Source organism: Telopea speciosissima, chromosome 11, assembly GCF_018873765.1.
Source record: "Telopea speciosissima isolate NSW1024214 ecotype Mountain lineage chromosome 11, Tspe_v1, whole genome shotgun sequence".
Classification (NCBI taxonomy): domain Eukaryota; kingdom Viridiplantae; phylum Streptophyta; class Magnoliopsida; order Proteales; family Proteaceae; genus Telopea; species Telopea speciosissima.
The window spans coordinates 42,580,130-42,591,836 of NC_057926.1; the positions used below are offsets into that span (position 1 = coordinate 42,580,130).

Consider the following 11,707-nt stretch of genomic DNA (forward strand, 5'->3'; position numbering starts at 1 on the left):
TCCAATTCCTGCCCGCTCCAATTCCTCACATAGGAGCGGAAATGACCACCTTATCCACTGCCCAAGGTGGGGTTGGGTGGTCATTTCTGTTCCTATATGAGTGATTGGAGGGAATTGGAGGGGGCAGCGAATTAGAGGTGATAAAAATTTGGCCTTTGCCTTATCCGGATACCCGACCGGCCCAAAAAGATCAACCCCACACGCAATGGAATCCCATAATCAGCTTCCATGGATCTTAAAAGATCCGGCCCGCACAAGCTGTTTCTTGATTCCTCCACTAACTTTGAATGTTTCTCTCCATTCTGGTTTTTCACTCTAATTTGGGCTTGGATTTTAAAAAAATCCGGCCCCTCGGTCCAACTGCAGCACTTACTAACACCCATAGGATTCGACTCCTCTACTTCCAAGACTGGTACTTCCATCCTACTTCTAAGCTTTGTGATGGTGACACCTGGCCTGGCAACCATCTAACGGTTGCAAGACTGTGTTTTTAGAATTAAAGTGAAAAACGGTTGGGAGATGGGATAAGTCACTTAAACCATTGTAAACCCACCCGACTGATCGGTTCACTGACTCTCAAACCGGATTCGGCTTACTCTACTTCCAATCGAGAGCAGTTAGGGTTACCAAAAATCCCAAATCACTTATCCTCTTCTTCTTCCACCGAGCTCAGTTTTCCTCTTCTCCATCAAGCTGCCATCTCTGAACTCCATTCCTTCAAATCCCCTGTTGCTCGGCCGACGAAGAAACTTCTCCCTACACCGAGCTGCCTGACCCCTGTTGCTCACTCTACTTCCAATCGAGAGTTAGGGTTCCCGGAAATCCCTAATCACTTCTCCTCTTCTTCTTCTACTGAGCTCATTTCTCATATTCTCCACCAAGCTCTCGGCCGACGAAGAAACTTCTCCCTTCTCCTCTTCTCCTTTCATCTCTTTTCTGTTGTTCCTTCTTCTTTATGTTTTGCCCATTTCGTTTTTGGGTGGAAGAGACTTTAGACTTTGAAGACTATGAATTTCTTTAATGGTGAATCGAGGGAGAATGGTAAAGACTAAAGAAAGAAGAAGAAGAAGAATCCATTAAATTATTCAATTTATCATTGGAGGCCGGGACAGCAAAAGACCATATCCTCTTCTTCAGAGTTCAAAACTTTAGACTAAGATCTGTCATGTTCGTAGCTATCAAGTCCTTTCTGCTCTGCCTCTTCTTCCCTCTCTATGCCTAATACCTATTGAATGTACATACTATTGGGGCTTTCTCCCTCTTTTCTAAGGAGTCAAAGTGAATAGATATAAAGTGAAACAGCGAAAGCCTAAAAGGGTTTAGTTTTTGAGAAACATAATCTGGTATGAATCTCACAAAAATTTCCCAAATCCAAACCCAAACAAAAGTTATTCAAATTCATGTATTTTCTTGTTTTTCGTCTTCTTCTTAGATTGAACCACAAACATTTTAATCATGATCTGTATAGACCTAAATTTGGATCATGGGTTTTGAGTCCATAAGAAGATAAATTGAAGAAACCGCTGAAATTTGCAATTGATTCTGACCAACCAATAAAAAGTTTGGAAGAGAAAAGCATGGTTTTCAATATTTTAGATTTTTACAAAAGGGAAAAGAGTGTAGTCGAAAATGTGATACGGCTCTCGCCTTCAATGTCCGTTGCTTGGACTCAGAGATTGAAAATTTCATTTAATTTCCCCCCAATTTTCTCCTGCAACACTCTTAGTCACATTGATTGCAGTTTGAGAATCGAAATATGTTGATTCCTGCAAATTTTTTAGTCTTCTTCCCTTGTGTTATCATTGTACTTCTATTTCGATCTTGGAACCGTTCTCTCTATCTTAAAGGAGATTCGGGTTGACATAGTCGGGTGACATTGATTTGCTTTCTCTTTCTGTTGTTCTTCCTTGGTCCATTCTCGGCCGGCTTTCCTGTCTGGTTTTAGTGGTTCCTCCGGCGAGGGAACCTCGTGAAGCTGAAAATCTGGCAGGGGGAGGGATTTGAAGGAATGGTTTCAATCGTTTCAGGTGTTTGGTCTCAATCGCCTCCGTGGAAGAAGAGAGCCGCAGTGGGAAAGTTCTCTTAAATGAATGAACGAATGAACCCTAACTCTCGGTTTGGGGTTATGATACGTTTTGGTTCTGGAAAGAGTGAACCAACTGGTTTTGGTTTGGAATGAAACGGGTTTAAGGGAGTCTCTCTCTTCTCCCTCCCAAATTCACTTTAATTTGAATTTAAGAGATTCTTAACCGTTAGATATTTAATAGGCCAGGTGTCACGATCCTAGCTCATGGAAGTAGGATGGAAGTAGGAGCAATGGAAGTAGAGGAGTCGAATCCGCCACGCATACGAATTACGAACTGTCCATAATCATGGAGCAAAAACTCGACCGAAACCTGTCGAAACCACCAAGGTAACTCGGTTTCCCAGGTTTCTGAGACGAGTTGAAGGGGGATTTTATAAAATCCTTGGTTTCGATCATATTTCGGTGGTTTCAACACATTTGTCTATCGAAACTAGGGGAAACTTGGCTCGAAACTAGGACAGACAAGTATTTATGCCAGAAACTACATAAATACCCCCTATTTGAATCCAATAAAAATAGTTAAAAAATCAAATTCCAAAAGGATAAAAAATCAACCCCCTAGTTCAAGAACAAAAACTGGATTTTTAACGGGGTAGGTTAAATTTTCAACTTTCTAATGCTGGGGTTTTTCTCAAATCTAAAAACTCCATAAATCTTAATATGGTAAAATATTGCTAAAAACCAAAAGTGTAGTAAAATATATTTGTTTTGATTTCCAAAAAAATATTTTCATTCAGAGCGATTTTGACAGCATTTGCGCACGTCAATTAAGTTTGACCGGTACATAACTCCTTCAATATAAATCAGATTTAAGCAATCTTGGACTTATTGGAAAGCTATCAAAACAAAGCTGTCTAACAAATCTAAAATTTCTTAAATCTCATTTATATTGAAGGAGTTATGTTCCGGTTAAACCTTATTTGATACCATTTCCAAGAACAATATATAGTATTAAACGTGGATCAAAACCACAAGTAATATTTTTTGTATTCTTTATGTGAACTATTGCATTGATTGAATTTAAAATGTCAAAAATAGGCAACACAACAAGAATTAGGGCAAAAAAACAATTTTTGGGCCTCGAAACTAAGGTTCGAGTTAGCCTGGAGAAAATCTCAAGTTTCAACCGAGATATGGTCGAAACCGAGACGAACTCGTTTTCTGGTTGATCGAAACCTAGTCGAAACCCGAGTTTTAGAACTTTTCCATAATAAACTCATTGCCTTTTCCCGCGCTGTTTGAGATTGATGAGTTTTATGCTCCGCTTACATTCTTCTTCTCAGAACTCTCTTAGATCTAAAACCTTCCAATCCTTCCTCTCCAACTGTTTGAACCCTCCATGGATCACTCGCCATTGCTATTACTATTCTTTCTCTCTATCTCTGTTAGAAAAGTCCCAACACCCGTCAATTAAATCAAATCCTCTCTCAGGCCATCACCAGCGGCCGCTTCACAGACCCTTTTATATCAAGTAGGCTCCTTTTATCTCTCTCATCTTCTGATCTCACCTCTGCTCGCATCCTTTTCTCCCAAACCTCAAACCCCAATATTTTCGCCTGGAATTTCATGTTCAGAGCTTACGCTTTTAGCTCTTTGCCTTGGGAATCGATCTCTCTTTACAATTTAATGCGAAAGAATGATGTTTTACCAGATAACTATACTTTCCCTTTCATCCTTAGAGCTTGTAGCCGAATCCAATTCCTCGAGAAGGGTGTAGAAATTCATGGGTCGAGTCTGAAATTGGGATTTTAGTTTGATGTCTTTGTGCAGAATTCTCTTATTTCGATGTATTCAGCTTGTGGTGTGATTGAAATTGTTCGCAGGGTATTTGATTTGGTTCCTGTTTGGGTCCGAGACTTGGTGTCTTGGAATAGTATGATTTCAGGGTATTTGCAGAGGGATTTTTGTGGGAAAGCATTGGAATTGTTTGGTGAAATGATTGATGCTAGTTCAGAGAGGCCGAATGAGTTAACTACAGTTAGTGCCATAACGGCTTGTGCAAGGATTGGAGACCTGGATTTGGGTAGGAGGGTTCATGGATTTGTTACGGTTAATGGATTTGTCCTGGATGTTTTTTTGGGTTCATCACTGATTGATATGTATGCAAAATGTGGCCGCGTAGAGGATGCTCGGAATGTGTTTGATAGATTGCCGGATAGAAATGTGGTTTGTTGGACATCTATGATTGCAGGTTATTCGCAGTTGGGCTTGTTTAAGGAAGCAATTCAGTTGTTTAGGGTGACGCAGATTGAGAATGTGATGGCAGATGAATTGACAATTGATTGTGTTGCTTCTGCATGTGGGCATTTGGGTGCACTAGACCAGGGGAAGTGGGTACACGCTTACTGTGAAAGGAATCGAATCGAGATGAACCTTACTGTGAAGAATTCATTGATTGATTTGTATGCAAAGAGTGGCGATATTAATAAGGCTCTTGAAATTTTTCATAAGTTAATTCAACGGGATGTGTTCTCATGGAGTGTTATGATTTCTGGGCTTGCCATGAATGGTAAGTCTGATGAAGCACTGGACTTGTTCTCTGATAGGTTATTGTCAAGTGAAGTTAGACCAAATGATGTCACATTTCTTGGGGTGCTATCTGCTTGTAGTCATGGTGGGTTGGTGGAAAAGGGAATTTACTATTTCAATTTGATGACCAAAACGTATAACCTCACCCCTGGAATTGAGCACTATGGCTGTATGGTTGATCTTCTTGGACGTGCCAACCTTTTGGCAGAAGCAGAAGTTTTAAGATAATATCAAAATGCTCATCTTTACGAACAACAGAGACTTGAGTAAGATATACAATCATAAAGTTTTAAGATAATATCAAAATGTTCAAGAGGCCAGCCTTTCTGATTCCCCTACCAAAATTAATGAGACAGTTGCATAGGAATTTCAAAATGTTGCAGCTGTTACCTTATTCTAATATTTTATTAACTATTTCAGTTAGGAGTTTATTGATGGCATGTCTACTCACTTCACTCAGTATACGAGACTTCAACAGAGTTACACATTGTCTCAAACAGTGACACAGATTAAATCCGAGTCACCATTGCAAGTTTTATGGTTTTGATTTGTATTCTTAAATATTCTTTGAGTGGGAAGGCAAATACAGCAACAACAACAACAACTACAACTACTACTACTACTACTACTACTACTACTACTACTATACAGTTTTATCCCAATAGAGAGAGAGAGAGATGGAAGGGGTTGCATCCATGATAAGGTTGTTTTTGCCACACCAGAGTTTGATTTAAAGATCACTACTAATTGTTCTTCTGGTGTACTCGTTCTTTTCTCAATTTCTTCCTATATATCGAGCCAAGACAACTCTCTCAAAGAACTGAAAATAATGGGTGACAAGCCCGCCAAGGTTAGTCATCGTCGCGGGCAAGATGAGTTGCATGTTAGGGCTTCTCCTTACCAGAGATGGGAGAGACGATGCGTCCATGGATGATTCTCTGCCGTTAGGGTTCTTGAAGAATAGAAATAAGGGAAATAATAGAAGCAAAGGTTACATGAAGGGCAATTTGGTAAATATATGATATATTCTAACGTTTTCATACCAGATTAACGGACTACATTAGCTTATTCAATATTTTGAAAAGTAGGGGAGGTACATGTAAATAATGAAGCATCATGAATGCATTGGTAATTAATAGATACCTCAGGGGAGGCATGTGTAAATTTCCCTTATTTTCATTACAGAGAAAGAACAAATAAATAATATAAATGGGGTGACTTTCAGCCAAAACCCCAAACAACAGATAAGCTTACAATGCCTCTCTACAACAACCCAAGTAGGGTAGAATCAGTCCTAAAACCCAGGGAAAAAACCACCACTCCAACTCCAAGATTATACAAATGTTGTATTATTATTTTATAGAAGCACTTTTTCAGTCAAAGCACTTGTTTCAAAAAGCACTTTTTCAAGTGTGTCAAAGTTTCAAAATTGTGTTTTGTTTCATTCCTTCCTCTTTTGTTTCCCTCCTCTATTTTGTTTGAAATTGGTTGTACTCTCTTGTGTGCAAGAGGCTAGAATTGAGCTCAAGAATAGTCCCACATTGGTTGTGGGAGAGTTACTTGAAGGGTATATATATAGGATTGTTTCCTTAAGGTGTGAGCCCTTTGGAGAGGAAGTCACCCTACTCTCTAGTGTGTGGGGGGTCCTTGGGGTGCTTTTGAATCGCGCGCCCCCGCCGGGCAGGACCTTGGCCAAGGTCGGGGTCGGAGTGTGGGTGTGGGCAAAACCTTATAGGAGTTTTGCACGTTTGAGTTTTAATGTTTTATTTAAAACTCGGTTTGGTTCATCCGTGGTTCATCTATACGGTTGAACCATACTTGTCTATTCGAACATATATATGAATAGTTACACCCCCTCCCTGTAAGTGGAGGTATACATACGGTCACACCTCCCTTGTAAGAGTTACACCCCTATACGTATATCACCTGTATTCATACGGATGTATCCCTTCATGAAAGGGTACTCCAACATTATATATACACCATATCATGCCTGCATTTCAGATACACAACAGAAACGTATTATCTCTGCAACAGTCCGTTCCAGAGACAGATACTTACTGTATTTTCGTTTAAGTAATAAGAGGGTTGTATAGCCGTTTGGTATCCTTGGTACTCGTATTAGGTTCTGCAACCTATACGTTTAAGAGTTGTATTTATCTTGGAGGGTAAGGTGCAAGGTCAACCCCATTGCAGAAGAGGGGGCATCTAAATCCTTAAGGAAAGTATCTTTCAGATACGACTCAACTCGGTCGTCCGTGCTTCTTCCTTTCTGGTTCGTTTCACTTTGCAACTGTTGTGCGATAACAGGTATTTCTCTATTTTTGTATACCTGATTTGTCTTACAGTTTATGCCTAGTATAACAACAAACATTACAAAAGAAAGAAAAAAACAAAATCTCAATATTTTTTCCAAATTGAAAATCTTTAGAGCTTTGAACTTATTCTGTAAATTTTTCGAATCGTGCATTACATCTGTTACATTTATATGCCTGACGTAGAGGTTATTGCTTGATTTAGCTTCTCCACAGTACAGTATGAGATCTTCTTAATTACCTTTTCTGGAAATTGAACAACCTTATTGAGATAGCAAATACGAAAATAAATATTATGATGAACCCAACAATCACAGAAGCAACAACTCCAAGGAAACTGTGTTCATAGCCAAAATAGTTCTTCACAAATTCTTCTACTGTCTCCCCTGTTTCCAACCTTTCCTGTATATCTCCAAATTGAGACGCAACCAATCCATACATTGTCCAAGCAACAGGGGTCATCCAGTAACACCAAACCCACCACATTGGAAGTTTCTGTTAAGAATCAAATGGTAGAAACATAAAAGAGAGGAATTTCATGCACAATCACCAAAATAAATAATTACAGGGACGGATTTCGTGCAGGCTATTGCGTGAGTCGTCGAATAATGGAGTATGGTATTTCAGCAGGGCATTGGTCTCCATTATACGGTTATATGTATGAACGTGCACCATGAACAGCCAAACATATAAACTTTTGTCATAATTAAATAATTATGAGGAAGGTATTCGTACACGGGAGATTCTCCCATCAATTCCGTCAAATAGAGGGGGCAGAGGTGTTTATGTCACTTCGAATGGGCATTTATGCTAATCTAACCACATTTAATGCCGGTTGAACATCTACACAGCAGTGCATGAAAACGTCTGCAAGTAACTATAATAAAAATAAAAGTTAAAAATTTGTGTTTCTTCTATTATTTTTTGTGCTTTTGTTCTCTTAGATTGGTAAAACATTGATGTAACTTACTGATTTTGGAATTATGAATCCAGAGAAGAGGTTCCACATTGCATAGAATGCCGCAGAAATTAGAGCAGCAATGTTACAGTTGGGTGTCATGTATGGCCACTGTCATCATACCATAGAAGGTAAAAGTATAACAGTGTAATAAAGTATATGAAGAAGAGATACCAAAAGAAATTTTCAACCTCCCAATGAAACCCAATCATTGCATACACAATAACAGCATATACTACACTTTGTATGAAGACATATGGAAGCTCAATGAAAATCTGAAATAGAAACAAGATTTTTTGGTTAATGTGTTATTGAAAATCAAGTAACTCTTTGTATGAAGACATACGAAAGCTCAGTGAAGATCTGAAATAGAAACAGGAATTTTTTGTTAATGTGTTGTTGAAAATGAAGTAATTACCGCTTATACTCTTTATCTTACAATCTTCTTCTAAACAGATGGATATCGTTAAATACTTGAGCAAAGGCATATGGCATATACAGCTGAATACATTCCAACAGCCCTTTCTCTAAATAAAATTAAAAAAAAAAAACAGTTCTTTCAATATCCACAACTGGTTGCGCACGCATTCTGTATCCCAAGAAAGATAACAGCAGCATACATAGAACCCATTGCATTTAGTATATCTTGTTGCTTCTGCCTGCAGTTTTCATCATCATTTAATCTAGTTTGAAAAAGAAATAAAAATAAAATATGACAAGAATGTAAAATATTGATATCTCCTTCCTAACATAGATTATTACCTTTTGGATCCAAGATTCTAAAAGATTGTCCCAAACAATGAGGGCTACGAAGGTTGTGAAGAGGAACCTTATGCGCGGCAGTGTATGATGATGGGTTACGCCAGTAGGACCACTGCTGTTTCAAAAGGCAAGTAAGGCATTGGTTGATGAAAGATTGAGAGTATTGGGTAGAGAAATGGAGTTCTTGTGAACCAGGACTAGGTTTGCTTAGTTCCTCCTCGATCGTTGCTTTGCTTTGTTCCTCCTCCTGAATGGTTCAATATAAAAAAGAAAGGAAGAAAGAAAAATTACAATTGAGATTATAATAACATCAGTATATATTATATTAACTCACACACCTTATTAGAAATTTAGAATCAGGAATTAAACTCAGCTGTTTATATCTGAGTTCTTATATATATCTGCAAAGTTGACTGATCCATGTTGCTGGATTTTGACCATCTTTTATTTTACTTATTTATTCCCTCAATTGCCTTCATGATGGAGATACAATTGAGATATATTGCATAATAAGTATTAATCGATCTGAGATTGGAAAAATCTGCTTGGAAGTACAATTTGTATTATGTACTTTCTATTGTATAGGTCAGCATACATAATAAAATTGATAAAAGGCTCAAAATCCATTGACCTTTGCACTAGCATCATCATCAACTTCTGTTTAGCAGAGATTCATATACTGTGACATTGGGGGAGTGGATGTCATTTTGCTCACAATATCCTGCTATACCAGCAAATGTCTCTTGTTTCTTTGGGTAACCTGATATGGTTATCCTTCCATCAATATATCCACCAGTTTTTCTTCGTGCTAACACCCATTAAAGCTGTAAGAACTCCGGGCCTAAAAGCTCCACTAACTCACTCCCTTGAGAAGTTCCAACCGGTCTTCTGTAACGCCTTGTGCTTTCAATTCCTGTATCCAATATTGAACAGCAAATAAGAAACTATGCTGCTCTGCTAGCTACATAGTTTTAGCATTTTTGTCGAGGATACCTGTGGCATGTCTACAGAGTATCTTACTCCCTTGTTAAAACATGTTGAATCACATTTGAGAGTTCAGGAAAACATAACAGATCAACGCCCTTACTCCAATCCAATACCAGTATGCTTCAGTAAAAAATCCTTTAGACAGATTGTAATCTTTAAGATCCATGTTGGTAGCGAATATGCCCATGGAGGGAAGAAACGAAAGTCTCTTTGCTTGTAAAACCCAGAAAATTTCAAGAATGGAAATTATTGACATTATAATTAAGTTGAAAACTACCTAGAAAGAAACATCAAATAAACAACAGGTTACTCACTTGCCCTGCCCTGTCTTGAAAATGTTGACAAATGAGTTTCTCTTCATCAACAACAATTCTCTTGTCATCCATTGGAGGTAAGCAAAATCACATAATAAAAACTCAAACTCTATTTTCCCCCTTTCTATTCATTTGAAGATAATGATTTTCATTATGACTACAAAAATTAGGAATTCATATATGGAAACACTCGTATTATGAAATAACACACCAAAAAACTTCGTAAACAAATCCATACCATAAGAAACTTGAGATATGTTATCCCTATGACATAAAGTAGCTACCAAGTTTTTACCAAACAAAAAAAGGTAGCTAACAAGTGAGCTACCCATATAATATGCGAAAGAAAATTAAAAGATGATAAAAGGATCATTAACATCTAAGTGACGAGGTTAAAGTAGAGGCATGACCATTCTGTATAACTGTTTTTCATCAAACAAAATTGGTCACTGTCTCTTTTGTATCAGACTCCCCCAGTTGCTCATCAATTTTCATACCTTTGGCTTGTTGCAATTCTTATTGAAGAGCCCTAATTTCCATTCTTACAACTGATCTTGAACCTGCACACTAAAATCCACATATTACACAACCACAAAACAACTCAAGTGAATTCTTGTGATCGAACTGATGATGCCTTAGGATGTGTTTGCTATGCATTCTCAGAATAGATTTTGGGTAAAAAGCACATTCTAAAGTGAGAAAAATACTCAATCTTAGTTTGTCAAAATACTTCAAAAGTCCAATCGAAGTTTAGCTTGAATCAGCCTGTTTGGAGGCTTCCAAGGGCTGATAATATCAGGCATGTTGCTTATAATGCTCTTAGGATGAAAATCTGTTTTTCTAAGAACAAACACTATTCCTAACCCTTCATATGTAATAACATCTAATTGCAACATAACTAAGCATGTTTCAAATCACAAGTTTTTCAAATTTGGAGAGTTGATGATGTATGAGTAACAAGGAATGGTTTTAAAATTAAAGAAAGAGTAAGAGTGCAAATTTTGTATATTCAACCAACATGCTATTGGAATTTCTCGCAAGAGTTGCCATTATCATGTCATCAAATGCTTGAAAAGACTCCTAAGATACATGATAACAACATTTCTAACAGATTCCTATCAAAATATCTGAATCTTAGGGGGAATATGAAGTTCCAAATAAGAGATGACCTCGATGTCACTTGAACCATATCTTTTGAATCCGGAGAGAGTGCCACTTTGAAGAGGAGTCTCCGACCTAATTCCAGGGCCATGCCTCTGTTTTAAATTTTTTCCTTCATAAGCCCGATAAAAAAAATTTGGAATATAGAGTTACTTGTCAAAAACTGATACAACCTTGATACAGATTGGGCTCCAATAAGGTTGAAATTGAGTCTTAAATTCTTCCAATTATCAAATTAATTGTTATCATATGTGAATCATGGTTTTAAAATGGTATTGAATCAGGCCTATCGGCGGATCCATATTGGTATTGGTCGTGATCTGCTCAACCCTGGTCGGTATCCATAACGGTATCGATACCATTTTTAAAATTTTGGTGTGATTAACCCTAGATCAGACCTTAGTTAGTAAGTTCGGGAACGGCAATTGAACGGGAACGGATACGTACGGCAGTTAAACGGATTAGACGGTAATAATACTTTTCAAAAATCCGGCTTCATAAAATGCATACGGTAATAATACGGTACGCGTTTAATACGGATATAATACGGCATAGACGGCAATAATACTTTAAAAAAAACGGACATATATTCATT

At 37.8% G+C, this 11,707-nt stretch overlaps 1 protein-coding gene and 1 pseudogene across 1 annotated transcript; one reads left to right on the plus strand and one right to left on the minus strand.

Annotated features, from left to right (window-relative positions):
- The first annotated feature begins 3,871 nt into the window (after positions 1-3,871).
- Positions 3,872-4,843, plus strand: LOC122645140 (pentatricopeptide repeat-containing protein At1g08070, chloroplastic-like). The gene has a single exon (XM_043838481.1). It carries the CDS (start codon positions 3,872-3,874, stop codon positions 4,841-4,843), a length of 972 nt encoding a protein of 323 aa, XP_043694416.1.
- Positions 4,844-7,080: 2,237 nt separating this feature from the next.
- LOC122645141 lies at positions 7,081-9,129 on the minus strand (annotated as a pseudogene).
- Between the last annotated feature and the right edge of the window lie 2,578 nt (positions 9,130-11,707).

Coding starts and splice junctions, on each gene's coding strand:
- LOC122645140 (XM_043838481.1), top strand. CDS start 3,872: ATGTATTCAGCTTGTGGTGTGATTGAAATTGTTCGCAGGGTATTTGAT.